Source organism: Antechinus flavipes, chromosome 1 (assembly GCF_016432865.1).
Source record: "Antechinus flavipes isolate AdamAnt ecotype Samford, QLD, Australia chromosome 1, AdamAnt_v2, whole genome shotgun sequence".
NCBI lineage: Eukaryota > Metazoa > Chordata > Mammalia > Dasyuromorphia > Dasyuridae > Antechinus > Antechinus flavipes.
Window position 1 is genome coordinate 552,476,962 of NC_067398.1, and position 27,948 is coordinate 552,504,909.

The 27,948-nt window shown below is 32.8% G+C and overlaps 1 protein-coding gene across 1 annotated transcript in view; it reads right to left on the reverse strand.

Moving 5' to 3' along the window:
• Nucleotides 1-27,948, reverse strand: part of HIVEP1 (HIVEP zinc finger 1) — a 184,455-nt gene that overhangs the window by 91,566 nt on the left and 64,941 nt on the right. Inside the window, exon 2 of the mRNA XM_051974025.1 lies at nt 6,861-6,914. Coding sequence (XP_051829985.1) covers nt 6,861-6,914 — 54 coding nt within the window. The remainder of the gene's footprint in view (nt 1-6,860; nt 6,915-27,948) is intronic.

Genomic DNA, 27,948 nt, shown 5'->3' on the forward strand with positions numbered 1-27,948 from the left:
GCCAAAGCAGTTATTAGAGGAAATTTTATATCACAAGATGTTTATTTTCATAAAATAGAGAAAGAGAAAATCAATGAATTGGGCTTGCAACTAAAAAAAATTAGAAAAAGAACTCCCAATTAAATACCAAATTTGAAATTCTGAAAATAAAAGGAAATTAACAAAATTAAAAGAAAACTATTGAATAAATAAAACTAAAAGTTGGTTTTATGAAAAAAAGATAAACTTTTAGTTAATTTGATTAGAAAAAAGGAAAGAAGAAAATCAAATTATTAGTCTCAAAAATGAAAAGGGAGAGCTTTCCACCAATGAAGAAGAAATTAGAGCAATAATTAGGAGTTATTTTGTCCAACAATATGTCAATAAATATGATAATCTAAGTGAAATGGAAGAATACCTACAAAAATATAGATTGCCCAGATTAACATTAGAGGAAATAAATTACTTAAATAGACCCATTTTTAGAAAAAGAAATAGAACAAGCTATTACTAAACTAAGAAAAAATCTACTGGGCCAGATGGATTTATATATGAATTCTACCAAACATTTGAACAACAATTAATTCCAACACAATACATACTATGTGGAAAAAAAGGGAAAGAAGAAGTCCTACCAAATTCCTTTTATGACACAGATATGGTGCTGATATCTAAACCAGGTAGAGTGAAAACAGATAGAAAACTATAGACCAATTTTCCTAATAAATATTGATGCAAAATTCTTAAATAAAATATTAGCAAAGAGATTGCAGAAAGTCATCTCTAGGATAATACATTATGGCCAAATAGGATTTATAGCAGGAACACAGGGATGGTTCAATATTAGGAAAACTATTAGCATAATTGACTATATCAATAACCAAACTATCAAAAATCATATGATTATCTCAATAGATGCAGAAAGAGCATTTGATAAAATTCAACACCCATTCCTATTAAAAACACAAAAGCATAGGAATAAATAGACTTTTCCTTAAAATGATCATTAGCATCTATTTAAAACCATCATCAAGCATCGTGTATAATAGGGACAAACTTGAACTATTCCCAACAAGATCAAAGGTGAAAACAAGGTTATATACAAAAATAAATGCTTAGTATTTAATTAATTGCATTGCAAGATAATTGTATAAATCACAATTACTATTCAATATTGTATTAGAAATGTTAGTTTTGAGGGGCAGCTAGGTGGCGCAGTGGATAGAGCACCATCTCTGAAGTTAGAAGGACCTGAGTTCAAATCTAATCTCAGACATTACCATTTCCTGTGTGTCCCTGGAAAGTCACTTAACCCCAATTGCTTCAGCCAAAAAAAAAAAAAAAAAAAAAAAGGAAAAAACAAAGAAATGTTAGTTTTGGCAATAAGTGAAGAAAAAGAAATTAAAGGAATTAGAGTAGGTCATGAGAAAACAAAATTATCACTCTCTGCAGATCATATGATGGTATACTTAGAGAACCCTAGAGAATCAACTAAAAAACTACTAGGAATAACTTAACAGTTTTAGCAAAGTTACAGTATGCAAAATAAATCCACATAAATCATCAGCATTTCTATATGTTACCAACAAAGTCCAGTAGCAAAAGATACAAAGAGAAATTCTATTTAAAATAACTGTAAATAACATAAAATATTTGGGAGTCTACCTGTCAAGGCAAAGTCAGGAATTATATGAACACAATTATACAACACTTTCCACACAAATAAAGTCATATCTAATCCCTTGCAAAAATATCAAATGCTCATGGGTAGACTCAGCTAATATAATGAAAATGACAATACTATCTAAATTAATCTACTTATTAAGTGTCACACCAATCAAACTTTCAAGAAATTATTTTACAGATCTAGAAAAAATAATAACAAAGTTCATCTGGAAAAATAAAAGGTCAAGGATTTCAAGGGAATTAATGAAAAAAAAATGCAGATGAAAGTGGCCTACCTTTGCCTGGTCTAGAACTATATTACAAAGTAGCGGTCATTAAAACCATTTGGTACTGGCTAAGAAATATTGTAGTTGATCAGTGAAACAGCTTAGGTTCACAGGACAAAATGGCCAATGAGTATATTAATCTAGTGTTTGACAAACACAAAAACCCAGCTTTTGGGATTAAAAACTCACTATTTGACAAAAACTTCTGGGAAAATTGGAAACCTGTATAGCAGAAACCAGGCATAGACCCATACCTAACACCCTATACCAAGATAAAGTCAAAATGGGTTCATGATTTAGACATAAAGAGTAATGATATGAGCAAATCAGAAGAACAAACTTATATAGTTTACCTCTCAGATGTGTGGAAGGAATTTGTGGCCAACAAAGAACTGGAAATCATTACTAAACAAAAAATAGATAATTTTGATATTAAATTAAAAGGTTTTTTGTACCAGTAAAACTAATGGAGACAAGATAAGAGAAGCAATAAACTGAGAAAACATTTTTACATTCTTAGGTTCTGATAAAGACCTCATTTCTAAAATTATAGAGAACTGACTCAAATTTATAAGAACTCAAGCCATTCTCACTATATTTATCAATATAAATACTCAAAGGATATGAACATTTTTCAGATGAAGAAATTAAAACCATTTCTAGTCATATGAAAAAGTGCTCTAAATCATTATTGATTAGAGAAATACAAATTAAGACAACTCAAGTAGCACTACATACCTCTCAATTTGGCTAAGATGACAGGAAAAGATAATGCTTCCGAATGTTGGAGAGGATGTGGGAAAACTGGGACACTAATACATTGTTGGTGAAGTTGTAAAGTAATCCAACCATTTTGGAGAACAATTTGGAACTGTGCCCAAATGGCTATCAAACTGCATGCCCTTTGATTCAGCATCTTAAAGGAAAGAAAGGGACCCACATGTGCAAAAATGTGTGTGGCAGCCCTTTTTGTAGTGGCAAGAACTTGGAAAATGAGTGGATGTTCATCACTTGGAGAATGGCTGAATAAGTTGTGGCATATGCATATTATGGAATATTAGTGTTCTATAAGAAATGATCAGCAGAATAATTTCAGAAAGGCCTGGAGAGACTTACAGGAACTGATACTAAGTGAAATGAGCAGAACTAGGAAATCATTGTATACAGTAACAACTATGTGGATCATAACATAGCATTTTCACTCTTTTTGTTGTTTGCATTTTATGTTCTCTCTTTTCTTTTCCTTTTTGATTTGATTTTTCTTGAACAGCAAGATAATTGTAAAAATACATATGTGCATATTGAATTTATGATATATTTTTACCATATTTAACATATATTGGACTACTTTCTATCTAGGGGAACAGGGGGCAGAAGGAGGGAGGGAAATTGGAACACAAAGTTTTACAAGGATTAATGTTGAAAAATTATCCGTGCATGTCTTTTGAAAGTTAAAAAGCTTAAAAAATTTTTTTTTAATTTAACAAAAAGAAAACAAAGGGTAAGTTTGGATAGGAAGAAAAAGACTTCCAATGTTAGACAAACTGAGTTTGAGGTCTTCCCAGAATATCCAGTTTGAAATGGCTGAAAGGCAACTGATGAAAGATCAAAACTCAAGGAAGTTAACAGGGTTAGATATATAGATTTGGGAGTCACTGGCATAGAGCTAATAATTTAATCTTTAGACACTCATGATGTCACTGAGAGAGACTTCAGAAAGACAGGTTTTCCTTTCCTCCAAAAATCCAGTCAGTATACTGAAGGATTTCAGCATCCAATGTTGATATTCCTTCAACCTCCCACTTGAAATTCTATAACCATTTTCACTCTACCTTAGCCACACACAGAAGTGGCAATACAATGGATCTTTAGTGAATAGGCATTGTTAACTATAAGCATATTAAGAACAATCAAAAATAAAAGTACACAGTCACCAAGTGGTATTTTTGCTGGATGAGAGTGAGGTACGTTGATCATTCCTATTAGCAGGGAGAGATGCTGCAGCTAGAACCCACTCCACAGGCATAGAGTCTCGAGTAGGAAAATTCTGGTCTACTGTTGCTGATGTTCTTGTAGAGTGATTTGGGGGAGAGATAGGGCAGGGGTACTAGGTCAGGGTTGCTGATTGAACTCTGTCCTTTGTTTGGCAGAAGGTACTTTAAGCCCTGGGTATTGAGGCTGCCCGACTGGTTACTCTTTCCTGTGACAACCGCGCTAGCACCCAGGACACCCCAGAATCAGCAGGAGTCAGGATAAGCAAAAGTCCTTAGTCTTTATTCTTGGTCCCCAGACACAGGATTGAACAGGATGGAAGAAGAATCAACCCGACCGCCTTCCCCCTCCTCTACCGCCAAGAGTGTGTCCCTCGCTCATCTTTCTCCACCCCCCCTAGTCCTTCCTACAATCCTCTATACACCAAATCATTGAGCCAGCATGGATAGTGGAAAGGACCATTTTCCAAGCATATGCCCATAGAGTATCGTTCACTCAGTAGTTAGTCTCAAGCGCATGGCAATCCTGACCTCAATGCATTGAATTCAATAGTTTCAGCCCTCTACACTTTCCTACTCAAGAAAAGTACTGACATTTATACCAAATGTTATAGTATGAATAATATAGGGTGAAAAGAGTTTTAGAAAATTAAGTGGTTTTAATATCACAAAATAAATTTTTACAAAATATTACAAAAATAAAATTACAAAATAAATATTACAATTAGAAGCAAGTAGGTGATGCTGTGGAGAGAGAGCATTGGACCTTGGTTCAGAAGCACCTAAGTTCAAATCTAGCCTCAGACATCTGCTAGTAAGCTGGGTGATCCTAGGCAAGTCATTTTATCCCAAATGCCTCTTGCCAAAATAAATGAATGAATGAATGAATGAATGAATATTATAATTAGAGATTCCTAAGAAGAGACTGGAACTTAACAAAAGACTCAATTATTTATTAATCTAAATAAAATCCCCATTTTTTTTCTTTAAATATTCCAATGCTATATTTCTGATATTTGCTTTTCGCTAAATTTGGCTTTTAAAATCTCTAATTTTCCTACTATATCCATTAATGTGCTATAAAATAGTACAGTAGCATAATAAATAACAAAATAACATTATAATTAACTACATATGCTGAACCACATATTACAAAGATCTAAACAATAATGTGGAAGAAAATAGAGAGGGATTTATAACCTAATCTGGTCCTTTCTGCCACTTTAAAGGAATTAGGCCTGAATCTACTTGGCACTCCTTTCCTGACTGCTGCCTTTTACTTGTCCACAGTTCCCACTTCACTTCTAATTTGCTCTCTTTGATTAATCTTGTTTGACAAAACTATTGATATGTACAGCTTTCCAGAATGTGCTTCCCCAAATTCAGACCTGCATATACATATATGTCCTTATTGTTTATATTGCCTTCTCCACCTACTAAATATACACAAATGAAAAATAACTACTTAAAAAATAACTCCAGTGTCTGACTCATCTGAACAATGAAAACAAAAAAGTTGCTATTACTCATTTAAAAAATAATTTTATGACAAAAAAACTAATTTCACACTTTAAAAAAAATAAAGTTCAGTAGAAAACAGCAAGAAAACTTGGCTGACATTCTGGAAATCAATTTGGAAGTACATTACAAAATTATATATACTCCTTGACCCCATATTATCACTACTGAACATTAGATCAATGCAAGAGAAGAACAACCCAAATGCATAAAAACTTTTATAGCAGCTCTTTTTCTTGTGGCAAAGAACCAGAGACTAAGGGATTGCTTCTCAATTGAGAAATGTCTGAACAAAAGACAGTCTATGAATTCCAAGAAATGATTGAAGGGATAGTTTCAGAAAAATTGAGATTTATAGGATTTGACCCAAAGTGAAGAGAACAGAACCAGAAGAAAAAGAATATGTAATAAGAATAATGGAGAATACATTATAGAGTCCAAATGCAAGAATATTCTATAAGATGAAAAAGTTCTCCATGTGCCCTGGCTTTCAGTCTACATCACATTCATGGAATATCAAGGCCAGAAAAACACAGGACTTACAAAATAAGCTCTAAAATAATTTAAAGAATTTAACCTAATTATGAATGCAAGGAAAAACTAAAAGTTGAACATTGGTTATCTAAATTAAAATACAAGTTGGGTGGAAATGTGTGGAGTCCATTCATTCATATATATATATATTTATATATGGTACAAACATTACAGGTAGATAATCAACCAGGCAGAATGAAACAGAAGAATACTCTTAATTTGCCTCTGAATTGCCTATTCGCTTTTGAATAGCCTCAAATGTCTCAAACAAATCATCTATTCATCACCAAGATTTTTTTGGTGATGTTGCACCTACACATTAAGAGACTGCAGAAGCCAAACAATACCCAAAAGGCAATAGAAAGGCTATGGTAGGCATAAGCCAACTGAAAAAGGATGCAAAAAAAGTGGAATAAATGACATCACCATAGAAATGTATGACCTAACAAATAAAACAATTAGCCTATCTCATGTGATCAAATTATGAATGCTAATAATACATGAAATAAATTTGTTTCTCCCAGTCTTATACCACTAATAAGCATTTATCAGGTGCTTCTTAAGTGAAAGCACTAGGGATATAAATACAAGTGAAAGGAAAGCCGGTTCCTATTCCCAATGATCAGGATCAGTTCTAATTGTGAGGGTTTTCAAAGCCGTTGACTGTTATTAAATAAGAGCTGATTTCTAAAACTAATTTTTCAAATTAGATGGCAATATTTTCAAATCTGTGCAACATCCCAAGAAGTATAAACCTGCATTTTGGTTATCATTAAGTGATTTTAAGGTCTGTCCATTTTCAGTTTCAGGGACAAACTTTTAAAAAATGGCTGTGCAATCCACTCATTATTTCTTCTGTGCTCACCTTTTTGTGAACTAGACTCACCTTTTTGTGAATCTTCAGCCTCATTAAGTTCTTTCTGTGCTTCTTCAATTTTGTCTAAAAAAACAATTACATGAGGATATATTTATCAATCCAACATAGATAATATATAAACATTGATAATTAAAAATAAATACTATGTTTATATGCTCTAATTGTTAGGAAAATACTTTTTTGTTAAATAATTGCAATTCATAAAATTTTTCATATTTTAGAATCATTTTTAATCACTAACATAGGAAACAATAGCAGAAAACTTTCTAGAATTTCTGAATACAGACAAGACAACAAATTGAGGGAACTCATAGACCACTACCCAAAAACTATATCCCCACATGAAAAAGTTTAAGATATACATAGCAGTTAAATTGAATATTTCTATTAATAAGCAACAAATTTTGCAAGTAATCAAGAGGAAAACCTTCGAATATGAAGGAAGAGCAAAGGAGTAATAGGAAATCAGAGCTGGGATTGAATAATATAATTCAAAGGTAAATAGATCCATACCTGCAACTTCAGATCAAACAACTTATAAAACAGGCTAATAATCAATGACAAAAGATAAATATTCAACAAAAGAAAACTAAGTAATTCAAAAAGCAAATAAATTAATGAAACAAAAGAAAGCAGATTACTTGATTTGGAAATACTCAATAAAAGCATAAGAAAGATAAATAAGTACAATATCAAGAAAAGACAAAATAGGGAAATCAATCATCTCATATTCACAGGTTATTTTTTCATTAAAAAAAAAGGCAGGGAGAATGATTGATCTATTCAAAATAACAACAATGAACCATCAAGGAATTAAAAGGATCTGAAGAATTTAAGTAATTTAAATTTCAATGGAACTAAAAGACTCAAGTCATTTAATAAGGATTTATCTATGAAGTCTTATGACCCATTATGGATAACATTACCAATTTTTAATAGAAAGTAGTATATGTATTATAATATAATCTTACTTAAGAATCATAAGTATCTGGGAAAAGATCAATAGACAAAAGTTACTAAAGTTATATCCTTTGTTCTGCCATTAATGCAATCTTTGATCTTGGGGAAGAGACAAAACAATTCACCTTTCTGATTTATAAAATGCTAACTATGTAGGGAAACAATATGCAACAGCTAAGAGAAAAACAAAGCATCTTGGTAAAAAGAAAAAAAAAAAAAACAAGGCAGCATTACAATCTCTACATTCTTTCATCAATGAGAAATAAGCATGAAAGGTATACCTTTATCAAATAGTGTATTAAGAATGATTTTCAAAATATAATTTATTTAAATAACAAAATGTAAAGTACTTTTCAGAAGCATAAAAAACAAGATCCTTTTTCTTGGAAATCATTTTGGTCCTAGGGCCGGGGGGGAGGGGAAAACTATTCCTTACTTCTATCTAGTGTAGCATGTCTCTTATAATTAAGGAATTTGAGTTCTTGTGATAAATTTTTATGAGTATCTATTTTTTCCATTCAGTTCAATAATAAAAATAAAGAGATAGTCATTTTTCTCAATTATATATTATATAAAACAGAGCCAGAAGTGAATAAACAAAAAGAGAAAAAAAAATTTTAAATAAACAAAAAGATGAAGTAACTTTTTGTTTTTGTGGATGTTACAGATTCCTTAGGAAACACGTTAGCACAGAACTGCCCAGCATGGCATGCCCTCATAGAGAAGATGCTGTGTTCTATGAGCAAAGCAGAATTGAATTTAGCCCACAGAAAATTTTGCACAGAGATATGCAGAATTTGAGAAACTACTCCAAATGTTCATATGGACTATTTGTTTTTTTTGTTTGTTTGTTTTTTGGTTTTTTTAATAATAACTTTTTATTGACAGACCCCATGCCAGGGTAATTTTTTATAACATTATCCCTTGCACTCACTTCTGTTCCTATTTTTCCCCTCCCTCCCTCCACCCCCTCCCCCAGATGGCAAGCAGTCCTATATATGTTAAATACATTGCAGTATATCCTAGATACAATATATGTGTGCAGAATCGAACAGATCTCTTGTTGCACAGGGAGAATTGGATTCAGAAGGTAGAAATAACCCAGGAAGAAAAACAAAAATGCAAACAGTTTGCATTCATTTCCCAGTGTTCTTTCTTTGGGTGTAGCTGCTTCTGTCCATCATTGATCAATTGAAACTGAATTAGTTCTCTTTATTGAAGAGATCCACTTCCATCAGAATACATCTTCAAACAGTATCGTTGTTGAGGTATATAATGATCTCCTGGTTCTGCTCATTTCACTTAGCATCAGTTCATGTAAGTCTCGCCAGTCCTCTCTGTATTCATTCTGCTGGTCATTTCTTATAGAACAATAATATTCCATAATGTTCATATACCACAATTTACCCAACCATTCTTCAATTGATGGGCATCCATTCATTTTCCAGTTTCTAGCCACTACAAACAGGGCTGCCACAAACATTTTGGCACATACAGGTCCCTTTCCCTTCTTTAGTATCTCTTTGGGGTATAAGCCCAGTAGTAGCACTGTTGGATCAAAGGGTATGCACAGTTTGATAACTTTTTGGGCATAATTCCAGATTGCTCTCCAGAATGTTGGATTTGTTCACAATTCCACCAATAATGCATCAGTGTCCCAGTTTTCCCGCATCCCTTCCAATATTCATCATTATTTTTTCCTGTCATTTTAGCCAATCTGACAGGTATGTAGTGGTATCTCAGAGTTATCTTAATTTACATTTCTCTGATCAATAGTGATTTGGAACACTTTCATGTGAGTGGTAATAGTTTCAATTTCATCATCTGAAAATTGTCTATTCATATCCTTTGACCATTTATCAGTTGGAGAATGGCTTGATTTCTTATAAATTAGAGTCAAATTCTCTATATATTTTGGAAATGAGGCCTTTACCAGAACCTTTAACTGTGAAGATGCTTTCCAGTTTGTTGCTTCCCTTCTAATCTTGTTTGCATTAGTTTTGTTTGTACAAAGGCTTTTTAATTTGATGTAATCAAAATTTTCTATTTTGTGATCAATAATGGTCTCTAGTTCATCTTTGGTCACAAATTTCTTCCTCCTCCACAAGTCTGAGAGATAAACTATCCTATGTTCCTCTAATTTATTTATAGTCTCCTTTATGCCTAAATCATGGACCCATTTTGATCTTATTTTGTATACGGTGTTAAGTGTGGGTCCATGCCTAATTTCTGCCATACTAATTTCCAATTATCCCAGCAGTTTTTGTCAAATGATGAATTCTTATCCCAAAGGTTAGGTTCTTTGGGTTTGTCAAACACTAGATTGCTATAGTTGACTATTCTGTTGAACCTAACCTATTCCACTGATCAACTAATCTATTTCTTAGCCAATACCAAATGGTTTTGGTGACTGCTGCTTTATAATATAGTTTTAAATCAGATACAGCTAGGCCACCTTCATTTGATTTTTTTTTTTTCATTAATTCCCTTGAAATTCTCATATGGACAATTTGTGTCCAACCTGTGGCACAACATACTTGACCCTAACATAGTGATATCATTTTAGTCCTCTTTGAGAATAAAATGCAATAACCAACTAATCAGGAAGCTGGTAAAGTCTATGAACCTTTCTCAGAATGTTTTTAAATATATAATATATAAAACAAAATGTACAGAATTATAAGGGAAATTAATTATACTGGAAAAAATTTATCTTTAAAAAATACCAAGTTCATGAACCTGAGCACAGTGCTTTAAATACTGATTGTAAAATAAATGCTGGATTACATTATCCTAATCTAATATAAAGAATAAAAAGAACAATTATCTAATATATATTAGTAACATTAATATAATTAGGGTTTATAAATCCATATTTCAGGGTTCTACAATCGCATTATCTAGGTCCATAAAGTTAGGAGGGAAGAGTGAATACTGCGAAGGTTAAGTGCCAATAGAGGAATTTATATTTTACCCTACAAGAGCCATTGAACTTTTTCAATCAAGAAAGTGACATTTTAGGAATATCAACTTGATCTTTTTTTGGAAAACAGGCTGGATGAGAGACTGACTGCCAAGAGACTAATTAGGTCACTACTACAGTAGTCCCTCAGATTAAAATGGTTCTACTGTGAGAAGAGAATAGATTCAAGAAAAGTTGGGTTAAATTAACTATCAACAAGCATTGTGTACCTACCATAAGCACAAGGGATATTCAATTTGATGATTTTGGAATTTTCCTCCAATGATCAGATCTTAACAAGTCTTGCCCAGATTTTCACCAATATACTGAAGGTGTTCCTCAGTTTTAATTTTTCATTAAGAGTGTGAATGGAGCACTTGATATCCAACTGTCAGTCACTGCCATCATCACATGACCAACTAGTTCATCTGTTCTTCCTATTTTGAAACACAACCTTGATAAGATCTTTTACTCCAATTGCTCAAAGATTTGCAATCTGTCCTAATCTACCTTATGCTTCTTCATTGTCCTCTGTGATATTTATTTTTATTTCTTCAGAGATTATTATATTCCATGTCTAGCTACAAAACAGTAATACAAACAGAATAGTTGTAGTAAAAAAGAGGGGTCTTTCTTTTCATGGTAATTGTGGAAGGAATCTTGCAATACCCTGAAAGCAAACTAGCCCTATTTTTCCTCCTGTTCAACTCCTGACCCAATTGTCTGTTCATCTATACCATATCTCAGACATATATAGATAGATAGATAGATAGATAGATAGATAGAAAAATTCTGTAGATTTTCTATCCAAATATTTTTCATAACTTGGACAAAAGACATGATCAAGTTAAGTACTTGTAAATGAACAATGTCTTCTGGGAATTTCCACAATATCCCAGAGATTGACAGCCACAATATCATCCATAAACAATAACATCTGAAAAACCTAAATACTCACAGGGAAATCACTCTTCAATTTGGATTAGCTGGATTTTTTTTTCATCACAATACTAATAATCTCTGATAGGTATTCAGTATCCTATTTTATGCCTTGTCAGATATTTGTTTGGTTTTTAAAAATCAAACAATGTTATATTTTTCAATGAATCTAACTATTTTTTAATGTGTAAATGAGAGATATTTTGTTGGAAAAAAAACAAGGCAGCAAAAAATTCTTAACAAAGCAATCCTTTTATCATAATCAACAACAAGGAGAAGGGGAAAATATGGACATATATAAGAATATACAAATATCAAACACAAATTATTTGCTAAATGCGATAAAGAAAAAGAGTCGTGGAACACTCCTACAATTCAAACTTGGAATAATGGTAATGAATGACTCAAAAGAAAAAGACAGAAAGGTGAGAGACAGTGGAGACAATTTGTAGGACAGAGTGTAGTTATCCTTTTGTTCATGGAAGGTCTTCTCAGTCATCTTGCATGCAATTCAACTTCACCAGAATAAGTTCAACAATGAATCCAGTTCTAAGTTTTCTCCTTTCTCTTTTAAATAAATTCTGGATGGGATAACTCAAAGGAGGACCCAAGATACTGGTTATAGTCCTCCATCTTCTTGGATCAAGTCACTTTTTCAATTAAACTGACAAAATTTCTTTTTTAAAAACTGGCTTAGTAAAGGAGTTCAATTGTTTGAAGCCTTGCTTTATTTGGTTCTAAGTCTTAATATTTGTTAGGACTAAGCTACACCCAAGAGAACAGATTTTTATTTATGAGCCAAGTGGGGGAAAAAAACAAAATTGAGATCCTGAATAGTAAATTAGGTAAAAGGATACTAGAAGAATAAAAAATTGGAAGCTTGTGAATAAACTATAGCAGGAATGAAGCTTTAGAAATCTTTGTCAAGCAGTCTCCTTCTCCCTCCTTCTACAGATGCAAAAACTGAGAATAATGAATGGGAAAATGACTTGTCCAATATTACACATACTTAGCTACCAATAGAGTCAGAATTATAGAAATGATATATCCTATTACCCAGCCAGAACATTGTCTGTTTTACCATAGTGCCTCCCTGCATCTGTCAGAGTAAGATATTTTTGTGATTTTCTATTTGAAAAAAATGTAAATATATATATATATATATACATATATATATATATATATATATTTAATTTAATCACTTCAAAAAATGGGGGGAAAAGAGCAAAAGCTCATTAGACATGCTGAATTTATGATGCCTATGGAAATTTAGGTGAAGATATATATAGCAGATAGAGATGTGCTACTGGACCTCAGGAGAAGAATAAGACTGAAAAATCATTTGTTAAGGAGGTGAGAGTTGAATTCATGAGAAGTGATGAGATCAGTGAGAAAGTACTTAAAAGAAAGAAAAAGAGCTCAGATCTAAATTATGGAGTACACTCATGTATTACTACAGGACATGGATAATGATCTTGAAAAGGAGACCAAAAATATTGGGTCTGTTAGATAAGAAGAGGGAAAAAAAAAACATGTCACATAAATTCAAGGAGAACCCGTCTAAAAAGAAAATGTCAAATGCTACAGAATAGTCAGAAAAGGCAATTAGACTTAGCAATAAAAAAGTTCACAGATGACCTTGGAGAGTGCAGTTTCAGTCACTATGTCTCTTAAGCTTTTGAAAGATACTTAAAAAAATAGATATGGTGACAAATAATGATGACTATGATATGTATTAGTATTTTACAGAAATAATAATTAGCATATAATAATAATTAGTTCTTTAAGATTTGCAAAGTACTTTTAAAATGTTACTACTTTTGGTCCTCCTAACAACCAACCCTAAGTCCTGTTTTACATTTTACAATGCATTTTACATATAGGAAAATTGAGGCAAAACGAGGTCAAGACTAGGAGCACAGAACTACTGAATGAGGCCAAAACTGAATTCATATATTATAGGTTCAAAGATGTATTTGTTAATTAAAACAGCAAGAGTTTATATAGGAATTACACAGAAAACTGTTTTCTAATTTCATATATATAATATAGCTTAAGTATATCACTTATAATTATATTTACATTAAAAATTTCTTCATAAATTCATTTAATATAGGGATCATAAAACTAAACTTCAGTGTACTGCCAGACTTGAAAATTCTGAAATTATATTCTGAATTAATTAGCTGTTTCATTATACTTAAATTTTACAGAGAGAAACTAATATTCTAATCTCTCAAGTGATAAAAGTATAATAACACAACGTTTGCATAGAAGAAAAATAATATCAAGCTATACAAATAACCTGAAATAAGTGTTTCGTGATTTTATTTAGAAAGAAATATCTCTTGTGTAATAAAAAAAAAAAATACTCCATTTGGAGAAAGTCTGTTTCCCTTGTTTCACAAGGGAAAATCACAAGCTCTCTGTGTCTCAATTCTTTCTAACATAAAATGAAAAGTTTGAATTAGATGATGCTGAGGTCCTTTATGGGCCTAGAGTCAGTAAGACTCAAGTTCAAATCTAACCCCAGACTCTCACTAGATTTGTGACTATGGATAAATCTCTCTTTTTAAAAAAATTTTAAATTTATTTATTTTTATTACACATTGCTTTATGAATCATGCTGGGAGATAAAAATCAGAAGAAAAGGGAAAAACCATGGGAGAAAAAAAAACTGAAAAAAAAGAAGTGAACATAGCCTATGTTGATTTACATTCCATCTTCACAGTTCTCTTTTTGGATGCAGATGGCGTTTTCTGTCCAAACTGTATTGGGAAGATCAGGAGTGAAACAAGGTTATCCATTATCACCATTAATATTAAATATTGTGTTAGAAATGTTAACATTGGAAATAAGAGAAGAAAAAATTAAAGGAATTAGAGTTATGAGAAAACCAAATTATCATTCTTTGTAGATGACATGATGGTATACTTAGAGAACCCTAGAGAATCAACTAAAAAACTACTATAAACAATTCACAACTTCAGCAAAGTTGCAGGATACAAAATAAATCCACATAAATCATCTGCATTTTTATATATTACCAACAAAGTCCAGCAGCAAGAGATACAAAGAGAAATTACATTCAAAATAATTGTCGATAGTATAAAATATTTAAGAATCTATCAAGGAAAAGTCAGGAACTATATGAATACTATTACAAAATACTTTCTACACTAATAAAGCCAGATCTAATAAGTTGGCTCATAGGCAGAGTGAATATAATAAAAATGACAATTCTACCTAAATTAAGCTATTTAGTGCCATATCAAGAATTTCAAGGGAATTAATGAAAAAAATGCAATGAAGGTGGCCTAGCTGTGCCAATCCTGAAACTATATTATAAAGCAGCAGTCATCAAAATCATTTGGTACTAGCTAAGAAACAGAGTAGTTGAGCAGTGGAATAGCTTAGGTTCACAGGACAAAATAGTCAATAACTAGAGCAATCTAATATTTGACAAATCCAAAGACCCTTGCTTTTAGGATAAGAACTCACTATTTGACAAAACTTCTGGGAAAATTGGAAATGAGCATGGCAGAAACTAGGCACTAATCCACACCTAACACCATATACCAAGATAAGGTCAAAATGGGTTCATGATTTAGACATGAAGAGTGATATTATAAACAAATTAGAACATAAGATAGTTTACCTCAGATCTATAGAGAAGGAAGGAATTTGTGTTTAAAGAAAAACTGGAACTCATAATTGAACATCAAATAGATAATTTTGATTATATTAAGTTAAAAAGTTTTTGTACAAACAAAACTAATGCAGACAAGATAAGAAGGGAAGCAATAAATTGGGAAAATACTTTTACATTTAAGGTTCTGATAAAGGCATTTCCAAAATATATAAGTGATTCATAAGAATTCAAGCCATTCTCCAATTGATAAATGGCCAAAGAATATAAAAAGATAAGATGAAGAAATTAAAACTATTTCTGATCATATGAAAAGGTGCTCTAAATCAATATTGATCAGAGAAATGCAAATTAAGACAATTCTGAGATACCACCTCATACCTTTCAGATTGGCTAAGATGACAGGAAAAGATAATGATAAATATTGGAGGGGATGTGGAAAAACTGGGACACTAATACATTGTTGGTGGAACTGTGAATGGATTCAGCCATTCGGGAGAACAATTTGGAACTATGTTCAAAAAATCATTTCATTGCTGGAAAGAGTCCTCAGAATTGATTGTCACATCATATTGTTGTTGCCATGTACAATGATCTCCTGGTTCTGCTCATTTTATTTAGCATCAATTCATGTAAGTCTCTCCAGGTCTCTCTAAAATTATCTTGCTTATCATTTCTTTAATAACATTCCATAACATTCATATACCATAACTTATTCAACCATTCTCCAGCTCTGGGCATCCACTCAGTTTTCAGTTTCTTGCCATTAGAAAAAGGGCTGCCACAAACATTTTTACATATGTGGATTCCCCCCCCCCTTTATGATTTCATTTAATTTTTCATTACTAGAACTACTAGATCAAAGTACATGTACAGTTTGATAGCCCTTTGGGTATAGTTCTAGATTGTTCTCCAGAATGGTTGAATCATTTCACAACCCACTAACAATGCATTAATGTCCTAGTTTTTTCACATCCCCTCCAATATGCATCATTAGATTTTCCTGTCATCTTAGCCAATCTGAGAGATGGATAGTACCTCAGAATTGCTTTAGTTTGTATTTCTCTAATCAAGAGTGATTGAGCATTTTTTTCATATGACTATAGATGGCTTTAATTTTATCATCTGACAATTCGGAACGTTGGAGGGGATGTGGGAAAAAAGGGACACTGATACATTGTTGGTGGAATTGTGAACACATCCAGTCATTCTGGAGAGCAATTTGGAACTATGATCAAAAAGTTATCAAACTGTGCATACCCTTTGATCCAGCAGTGTTTCTACTGGGCTTATACCCCAAATAGATACTAAAGAAGGGAAAGGGACCTGTATGTGCCAAAATGTTTGTGGCAGCCCTGTTTGTAGTGGTTAGAATCTGGAAAATGAATGGATGCCCATCAATTGGAGAATGGCTGGGTAAATTGTGGTATATGAATGTTATGGACTATTATTGTTTTGTAAGAAATGACCAGCAGAATGAATACAGAGAGGCTTGGAGAGACTTACATGAACTGATGCTAAGTGAAATGAGCAGAACCAGGAGATCATTATATACCTCAACAATGATACTGTTTGAGGATGCATTCTGATGGAAGTGGATCTCTTCGATAAAGAGAGCTAATTCAGTTTCAATTGATCAAGGATGGACAGAAGCAGCTACACTCAAAGAAAGAACACTAGGAAATGAATATAAACTGCTTGCATTTCTGTTTTTTTTCCTTGGGTTATTTATACCTTCTGAATCTAATTCTCCCTGTGCAACAAGAGAACTGTTCGGTTCTGCACACACATATATTGTATCTAGGATATACTGTAACCTATTTAACATGTAAAGGATTGCTTGTCATCTGGGGGAGGGGGTGGAAGGAGGGAGGGGAAAAATCGGAACAGAAGTGAGTGCAAGGGATAATGCTGTAAAAAATACCCTGGCATGGATTCTGTCAATAAAAAGTTTAAAAAAAAAAGAAAAAAAATTATCATCTGAAAATTGCCTATTTATTGTTAGTCGTTTAACCATGGTTTGCCTGAGTTTCCTCAATCATAAGATGAGGACAATAATAGCACCTGCCTAGCAGAATTAAATGAAATAACATTTGTAAAAGTGCTTAAAATAGTGTTTCTCACCCAGTTCTATATAAATGCTTATTTTCTTGCTTTCTACTCCATCTAAATAAAAAAGTTCTATGACTAAGAGATCTCTAAGTCTCTTTTTTGTGTGTGTCTTCTAAATATAAATCTTGTTTCATTACAAATTAGAAGTAATTAAAATATTTGGCAATAGAGTACAAAAATATGAAGAGGGTATTTCAACAAATGTGACTTACATAGATAGATAACATCTATATATTTCTTAACTGAATCCTATAACCTCATCATTCTCTTTTACTTTGGTAATAAAGATCTCCCTTGTTCCTCCATATTCATTTTTTTCTTAAAAGTGATTGTAAGTGCTTCAAATACATAAAATCTATATAATAAAATTTTTATTAAGTGTTTTTAAAATGAACTGTAAAAAGTCTTATTTAATCACCATCTGAATTTTAAGTTACCATATGTGACTATACAATTTATACCATTGAATAAAATATTATTCCTACTTTTTTCATTTTTATTCATTATATATCTGTACAAGAGCCTTCTAGTTTAATGTAGGTTGCTCGTACCTATTTTAAACATCAATAAAACCAAATATATGATAATGACAGAATGCTAAAAAATAAAAATAAAAAAGCTTAAATATATGTAATCATTTACTTGTCTTTTGTGTTACAATAAAAGGTTAAAAATTTATATTCAAAGACCATTTTCAGTCTCGATTTAAAATCTGATAGGAAGTATCTTTACATACAAGTTACATATTTCAAGACACTTAAGAGAAAGGAAAGAGACATCATGGAGATTTTTTTCAATAGTCTAATCACACTCTCAAGGGCTAATCTCAACCCCTTCTAATTCATACTCTACTAAAAACAAAGCTGACATTCCTAAAATGAACATCAAATCCATATCATTCCTGTGTTCAAGAAGCTTCAGTATCTTCCATATCTCTAGGGAAAAAATATAAACTCTTCTTTCTGGCAAAGGGCCTGCCCTTCACAATCCAACTTCAATGTTTTGTTTTGTTTTGTTTTTCCTCCACATTGATTATGTATTATTCTCCCCTCCCCACACAGCAGCTTAACTGGATGACTTGCCATTCCCTATGCACCTCATTGCATTTCCCAGTAACTTACTTGTGGGCTGGCATGGCTGGAATGCTCTTCCTTATTAAGTTCACTTCCTGGAATCACTATCTCTGCTTCAAGGATCAGTTCAAGGACCACTTCCTTCTAGGGACCTTTCATTACATGTGAACACTGTGTCTCTTCCCTTCCCCACAACAACAGAAAAGTCTCTTGAAAACAGAACTGTTTTACATTTGTATATGCAGCACAAAGCCTGGCAGAAAGTAGGATTACAGGATCATAGATTTACCACCACAAGGTGGTATCTCACGGGTCACCAAGTCTAAACTTCTCACTTTAGAGATCAGAACCCTAAAGTTCAAGAGATGTCAAGTCACTTGCCAGAGGCCTACTTGTAATGACCGCGTATTTAAGATCAGCCGGAGTCAGGAATTCAGGTTAAGGGGAAAATCTTCAATATTTATTGAAGTGAAGAGGTGAATAAAGATTGCGATAGCAAATATAGGCAAGAAAGGTTGAGATAGCAATATGGACAGTTGCGACAGGAAGCCAGCTAACAGAGAGAGGTGTGAGCTGAGCAAACCGTGGCAAGGCAATCCCCAAAGTCTCTCCTTCCCCTTCCTTTTCCACTCCCCTGCCTCCACCCACCAAAATCGTCATTTCCTATACAACACATCAGGACTTGCACAAAGAGTGGGCGGGGGCCATTCTTTCTCCAAGTTTATATATTAATAGAGTATGTATGGTCCAATTACTATTTAGCCTCATGTGCTTGGGACCTCAGTGCATCAACTCAAGCCTCAGCCCATTACACCTACTAATATAGGGATAGTATATAAATGCAGCCATTAAAAAAAAAAAAAAAAAAAGCAATAGCAGCAGAATGACAACAAAGAGAATACTAAGAGACTTCTGTACAAGGAGACAGGAGTGTCAGTGGAAATTTATAGTAGAAACTATAGTAGAAACTGTCCATTTCAAACAGAACCTGGTGAAACCCTGTCTAGAGGAGAATCAATGGGAGCTACATTACAACAAGGAAGAGTACACATGAAAGAAAGAAGCGAAGCAGAGAAAGCAATGTGTAATGTGCTAGGCAAAAATGAAGGGCTACCAATGAGAAGGTGACCTCTATGATCATGGAGAGGAAAAAAGCCTAAAGGGAAGCAGGTCAGGAAAGAGGAGGAATGAAAAGAAAAGAAAAGGAAAGCTATCTACTTTGATGGTAAGAAAGGGTTCCACTGCTGAAATGTTCCTACAGATAGAGACATGGTCTGAGATAGAAAATGAACACTTTAAACTAGACTAGGCCTGGGAGGATTTGGTGCTTGAAAAATTTACTGATCCTACATGGATTATAAAGTGTGAAGTGGGGTTAAAATACTTAAATATTTTTAAAACTTGTACCTGGGGGATGGGAGAACATGGATACAGTAAAGAAAAATGGAGGGGAAACTAGGCAAGGGAAAAGCTGCAAAATCAGGGACACAATGAGAAAAGGAATCCTAACGTAGGACTGTAATTTCTTAGAAACCTTCAATAATCAGCATTATTCTGGGAGTAAGACATAATGGAAAAGGGAAATCCATGGGGTAAATTCTACAAGGCAATGGCAGAAAACTCTAGAGGAAAGAAGCTAGACTTAGAAATCTGAGCTAGGGAACTTTCATTGCATGAAGAATAAGAGAAACAAATAGATCAGATGAATATGAAACAGAATGAGGTTCTAGTTTAAACAGAAAGAGAGATTGAATAATAACATGGAGAGAGTTAAAAAAATAAAATTTTAGAAACTAATGAACATGACTAGCTGAATAAGAGGAGGAAAAAAGGAGAAATCTTGGCTCACTGAGGAAAAAAAAGGGGGAGAGAGATAAAGAATATAACTAGATAAGAACTAATAAATAAAATTCCAAAGGGAAATGATTAATAGACATGGAAAAAGGATCACAGGTAAGAGGAAAAGAACCAATGGGAACATGATCATCTAAAAATTTTCAAATAAAGCAATGGGAGGAAAATAACACTCTCTCTACAGCAGAAGAAGGACAAAAATCTTTAAAAAATAGAGAGAAGAAAATATAGGCCTCATAACTTTAAATGTGAATGGCTTAGGTAATGACAGATTAGATAACTGACAGATTAGCTAAGAAAGCAAAATCTTCCAATCTATTGTTTACAAGAAGCTTTTTAAAAAAAGTTAAACATCAAATAAAATTGACAAGATGGATAAAAATTACTGAGTATCAAGAGAATCAAAAAAAAAAAACAGGAATTTTAATCATGCTATCTAACAAAGCAAAAACAAACATTCAAAAATTTAATTAAAAGGAATCAATAAGAAAACTGTGTCAGGCTGAAAGCCACAGATAACAAAACACTATCAGTAATAATACACTCGTAATGTATCAAATGCCTTCACATCCAAATTCACAACTGAGCTTTAAGAAGATATAGTTAGTAACATAATAGTGAAAAATTTCAATATCCTTCTCTTCATTTTACATATATCTAACAGAAAAATAAACAAAAGAAAAAATATGGGGCTAAAAATTTTTGTTAAAAGAAAAACAAAATTAAAAGGACTATATCATCTTCTAAATGGGACAGCAAAAGAATATGTATTTTCTGTACTATATGAAATTTTTACAAAAATTAACAATGTACTAGGCTACAGAGATACTAAAATGAAAAAAAGGCAGAAAAAACAAATCTGTCCTTTACATATCATAACACAATAAAAACAGAAATTGGTTCAAGGACTACAAACAAAATATACAAACTCAAATGGAGATTAAATAAATGAAATTTTAAATAAGTAGGTCAAAGAACAAATAATAGAAAGAATCAAAAACTATGTAAAAGAAATAATAATGAATAAACAAAATAATGCCTGTATATATAATTTATAAGTATTCTACCAGGTTTTATTGTAAGAACTAGTTATAGTACAGCAAAGTTAAACTTTAGTTATGTTAAATATACTTTCTTGCCACTAGAGGGTACTAAGAAGACAGATTTATGTCAGATTGAAAATTATGAGTATCCTCCAGAAGAATAAAAAGACACAAGATGGAATAAGGAAGGTCCTTTTCTATAATTTCACTGGTTTGTAATTATCCAATATTCAAACTAATTTGGCTTCACAAATCTTGCACCTAAAAACCCTTAGTTTGAGATTTTGCTGGAATCTTTGTACCCTGACTATAAAAACTGAGATTAGGTATATTAAAATCTATTAAATACTAGTAACTATGAAAACTTAAAAATGTTTTTTCTCTTTTATTGTCTTCCATTAATTAAACTGTGAATTATATTTATTTTCAATTATTTTTATTTCATTATAAATATCCCAATCATCTGTAAAAAAAAAAATTTACAATCATTTTTTTAAAATTTGGAATTCTAAATTCTTTCCTCCGTCTATCCTCCTTGAGAAAGCAAGCAATTTGATTTTAGTTATACATGAGATGATACAAAACATAATATTACATATTACATACACGTTACGTTTATAATTAGTCATATTGCAAAATACAATAAAATAGTAAAAATAAAAATAATTTTTTTTTAAAAAGTATATTTCATTCTACATTCAGAGTATATCAGTTTTCATAGCTCAAAGGAAAAGGGATAAAGTGAATTCTTACATAATTTTAAACAACATTTAAGACAGTATTCTGCCCCCAACAAGCTCTCCTCATTCCCTAAAACTTCTGACAGCTAGCATGGTTCCTCTTTTCTCCTCTTTCCTGCTGTTTTGATAAATCAAGACCCTAATAGTCTTCAGGGAAGCTAAAGGATTCTGGGCCCCACCTAACTCCTACAGTGACATCAAACTCTTGACTTCTAAGCAAACAGGACCATATCCCTGTAACTAAAACAGTTCCAATCAACAGAAATATACCCTACTCAAAATCCTGGAGGTCAAAGAAGATGATATCAGCTACTAGACCAGGAGGAAAAGAACAGGGGAAAATGGAACTGGGGCAAGGCAGAGGTAGGATATAGACAACGGAACCCAAAGACAAGCACAGTACAATGCAAAGAGCACTGATCTTAGTGTCAGAGAAGTTGGGTCCTGATATATGGATATAGATATATAGATAGGTGATTTTGAGCAAGTTAATTCACCTCTCTGGCCCTTAAGTTTCATAGTCAATAAAATCAGAGAGCAGAACTAAACCTTTCTAAGGTCACTTCCAGTTCCAAGCATTGATTTATGTGTGATTTCAACCTTTTCAGCATTATGACAAACTACTCCCCATCATTATGTCCCATACATTTAAAGTCATTCATTTTATTAATCATTTCAGATTTTATTCTGACTCCCCTACTTCTTTACTTTTGAACCTGCCATTCTCACATATCAAGAATTGTGTCTTCTCCACTTGCAGAATTCCCTGAAGGCTCATCTCAGACATCACACCATCCCTTCTACAATCACATTCCCTGATATTTCCAGGAACAATTGATTTTTTTCTCCTTGAATTTCTCCTATTACATAAGATAATCTCCAAATATTGGGATTATTTATCTGACTTTATATTCTCTAGCTTAATCTAGAGTAAGGATCAAGTACAGTGTTTCATCCATCTGTCTTTCCTAATGCATAATAGAATGTACTATAAACTATAAGCATTTCATAAATGCTTACTCTGTTATATTTGTTGAATTCAATTGTCAGTTAGATGGAGGGCAGTTAATGTTTTATTATACAGTACCAATAGGCTATGAATTCATTCTTTTTACTTAAATTGAAGAAGCTATTGTAGTTTGCTAGATCACTGCCAGGGAGAAGGAGGGAAAAACCCTGACCTAATTAATTAGTACATAATCCTCAATGGTCAAAGTAATTAATAGGCCAAAAAGTTTAAAATCTTCACTCTCCTTTCCTGCTCCCCTTGGAGTTTTTATATTACACCTGGAGCTCAGTTAAGAATAAAATTATAATGGTATAATTTTATATATTGGTTGAAAGTGAATACTCAAGGGTTTCTATGAGTTAATGCCGGAAATTGACTAACATTTGAATATTCACTATAATAGTTATATGCTAAGAGTACAAAAAAGAAGGTACACTGAACAGGGGATTAAGGTTAAGGAGGAAAAGACACAAAGCTGACTATATAAGCTAAAGAAAGTTAAGAAAAAAAAATGGTAGTGGAAGAAATCAGGTATTGACTATGTAAGATTCAGAGGGATCTAGGGAGAAAGGCTCAATCAAAAGATCTTGACTTAAAAGAAAGAAAAATGTCAACTGTTTACCTAAATATTTGTAGATGCCAAAAGGCATTTAGGTATATTCTATCAACTTAAACATATATGGAATTCAGTTAGCTCCCTTATGCTAAGCTACCTTCTTTTTCATTTTAGATGTTGTCCTGATTATTTTAGTGGAGATTTAATCAAAGATCATGCTGTGAAATGTTCTGGATTCATATTAGGACTTAACAAGAAAATATCTGATTTAGAAACAGAATCAGGAGCCAAAGAATTGGCCAATAAACAATTGTTCGCAATTAATAAAGTTATATAAAAATTGAAGAAAGCACCCCAAGAGTCAGTAAAACCTATGGAAAGATTCCTAGACTCAGATGCCAAAAAAGAGGGGAAAAAGTAAACTAGGTTTATATCTTAGCAATTATTCATCACAAGTACTATATCTCAATGCCCTTTTCTTTCAAATCATATCCCATACCATTCTTGTCTAGTCTCTGTCTCTCTTTCTGTGTGTATTGTGTGTATATGTGTGTGTCTCTCTTTTTCTCATACACACACACACATACACACACACCCCTTTATGATTTAATAAAAGTAATTGAGATAGAAAACATGAGTTAGAAAGTAAAAAAAAGGATTTTTTAAAGCATAATACAAAGTATAACAACAGCAAGTATTTCCACAATCTGCTCTATGGAAAGGTCTACCTATATCTTTTCTTAATCTAAGATCTAAGAGATCCCTACTGAAAAAAAAAACAAAAAACAAAAAACAAAAAAAAAACAAGGATTCTCTAGTGCTTCTGTGCTCCTAAAGCTCAAGGATCCTATGGGATTTCACTTTCTTTGGGCACAGGCCTTTTCCTGCGTTCAGTCTGTATGAATATAAATTTATGTATGGAAAACCAGAACAAGTAGTGCATTCAAGAAGTTAAAAGAAGAAAAAAGGCCAACAGATTAGTGGAAAGATCATCTTTGTAAATTTTATGTGAAAATACAGATAGGTCAGAAAAGATGAGATGGCATAGACGAGATGGCATTATCTCCATGAGCTTAGTATGACCAAATACATACTATCAATAGGTAATTTATTGACACAGATATTTGGCCAATATCTCTTGCTATCTTTACCCTAGACATGACAGCTGGTTCTGACATCCCACATTGAACCATGTGCTCAGTTACTACAGGAGTCTAATTTTAAGGGATTGAGAAAGAAGTGAATGGGGAAGAAGTAGCAGTAGTGAAAACAAACAATACTTCATTGGAGTTTAGCAAAGAAAGGCAGGCAAATGTTGATTAAGGAATGGCATGATCGTGTGAATGAAGAACCCAAGTATGTTTGTAGGAAGCAAGAAAATAACCAACAGTCTAAAGAGTAAAGAGAAGGAAAAGTATATTCAAGATAGAAAAGTAGATAAGTTGGGAAGGTGTCATTATGACCAAAGGTACAGGTGTTAACCTTGGTATGGACAGTCATCTTCCTTGAAGCCTGGTGAAAGGAGTGAGAAGACAGAAGAAAATGTAAAATGGATTGTGAGGTAGCATAAGAGAGAGGAATAAAATAATGACAAATAGCTTCAGTTTTCTCAGTAAAACTACCAGAAGGTAGAACTAAGAGGAAAGTTTCAAAGACTTAAAGAGAAGATTTGGGAAAGCTAATAGGATAATAATAATAAAATTAATCAAGAATGAATGTTTTTATGAATCAGTGGGGATACCAATTTGACAAGAGATTGTGTGATTTTCTGCATCATCATTAACCAGCTCATGAGAAGTAATAGAAAAGTTGGACAGTGCATGAGAAGTAATAGAAAAGTTGGACAGTGGACATGAGTGAATATTGAGGAGTAGTCTGTTGGGGAGTTAAAGATAATAGGGTGAAAAGGAATTCAAAGATAGATGATAGCAAAAGTGGTACTGACCAATTAAAGACCCAAGACAAAAAAGAAATGAAAATCAGAAGCTTACCAAATATTCCATATAGCAATCACCTACATTTTTTATCTCACTGTTATGAATGTTCCCTCTCTGTATCTGCCCACACAACATGACTCCTACCCATGGTCTCCCATAAAGTCACAACAGAGGACCACCTGATATGCTGGAAGCTCTTCTCAGTTTCTTCTGACAGCCTGAAGATACTTGTAAAGTACTTGGCTGTCCTCCTGTCATCGCTCACTTTCATCCTATGAACAGCCCAACTGCTTTTGTTGTCATATATTTACTGATAATATCTTTTATTTCTGTTCTCCAAAGTTTCTCATTATATATTGCAACCTGCTCACATCCGTAATGCACCTGTCCATTATGCTCTGAATGATAATCATTTTTAGTTCTTCTTAGCCATGGAACAACAATAGTTGAATGTGCTAGTGTTAAAAACATTGCATTGATAGGAAATGACTAAACAAAGTGTAGTACATTAATATAATAGAATATTATGATGCTTCAAGAGAAAATAACTATGATAAAAGAAAAATTTATAAGAAATGATAAAAAGTTATATTAGTAGAATCAAGAAAACACAATACATGATGTCAGTGTCAATGCAAATAACAAATAAACATTGAAACCAAATGCTAGAGAATTATAATCATCAAGCTTGATCCCAAAGGTATGATAAGGCACTACTACCATCCTCTTTTCTTTGCAGAGGTAAAAGCCCATGGGTATGAAATAATGTATTCATAATGTTTCAACATATTGTTTAATTTAGTTCTCTGAGAGGGGTTTAGGGGAGGGATATGTGGGTAATATTAAAATAACATTTTTTAAAAAACAAATTGGTCTATTATTCCTGGAAAAACTTTGGGGTAAAAAGGGATTTCCGAAAGGAAATTCAAGCCACTTTCCTCCTCGTTGTTTTCGGGCCCAATACATCCACTTATACCATTTGTACAGATGCTCAAAGAATTGTTTGTCCAATCAATTGCATATCATAATCTGGGCAATAGCTATAGGCAAATGCTCTACTTCATCTTTCTTATTATGTAGATTTTGTATTCTCTACATCTCTCAAATAACTGAAAGATGGTAAAGATTTGGTCCATTGTAGAACATCATTTTCAAAAGCTTGCCTTTGACCTACTAATACTCTAGTTTAAAAAGCTCTTGATTAATTTGTAGAAGAGTCCAAAAGGTTTTATAGAGAAACCAGAAGACAAAAAGGTCAGGAATTATCAATCTCTTGGTCACTTGTCCTCCCATTAGTCATAAGATTTCCTAAGTTTTTTGCATATTTACAGAATCTGTAACTGCACTTGCTATTAGTTCCTGAATGATGCTTCAACAACATTTCACATATGTGTCATTTCTTCATAACACTTGCTCCAATTCAGAGGCTTTTCTTGTCTATATTTTCTTTAGTGCCATTTTTACCTACAACTAGGATAGCAATATTGGAATTCAAGTTTAGTGCTTTCACTCTCTTATATGTATAGTTTGTTTTTAAAATCTTAGAAGAAGACATATGAAAATGCACTTTCTCCATGTTTTGTAGAGGTGGGGATAGATGTCAAATCTTACAGATGTCAGACATGATATGCTAATTAATTTTAGTGAACTTTTCTTCTTTTTTTTTTTCTTTTTTTTTTCTTTATTATAAGGGATAGCTGGAGCAGGGGGAGAGACAAAAAGATATTTTGGGAAGGGAAGGGGATATAAAAACAGGAAGAAGTATTTATTGAGTAATTACCATGTGCCCTAACAAATAATTTTGACTATCTATCCTTATACAGACCCTCAGTGAGAAAGGATATGGGTAACTTTCTACCTAGCTTCCTATTTGTGCCACTGTTACAAGTCCTATCTTCCCCAAAGATAGTCTAATAACTGGCTCAAAGCCACTCTTTTTGCTAACTGAATTGTGATGGGGCAATGGACTGTGAGCATGAAGATTCAGTTTTAAATCTCAGTATGGTCACATACAACCCAAGTGACCTAGAGCAAGGCATTTAACCTCTCCAAGCTTCAGTTTTTCCTCCTCTAAAATGGAGATAACAGCTCCTACTCTAGATGTTGTGGTTATCATTATCATTACTGTTCAGTCAATGCCTTCCTTACTTTACAGATTATGAAATGGAAACCCATAGTGCTAAAGTCAGCCAGCTTTTTTTTTTTACTCCCCTCTCTTGGCTTCTTTCTCCACCACCTCCATTGCCAGCTTTTCTGCTTCCCT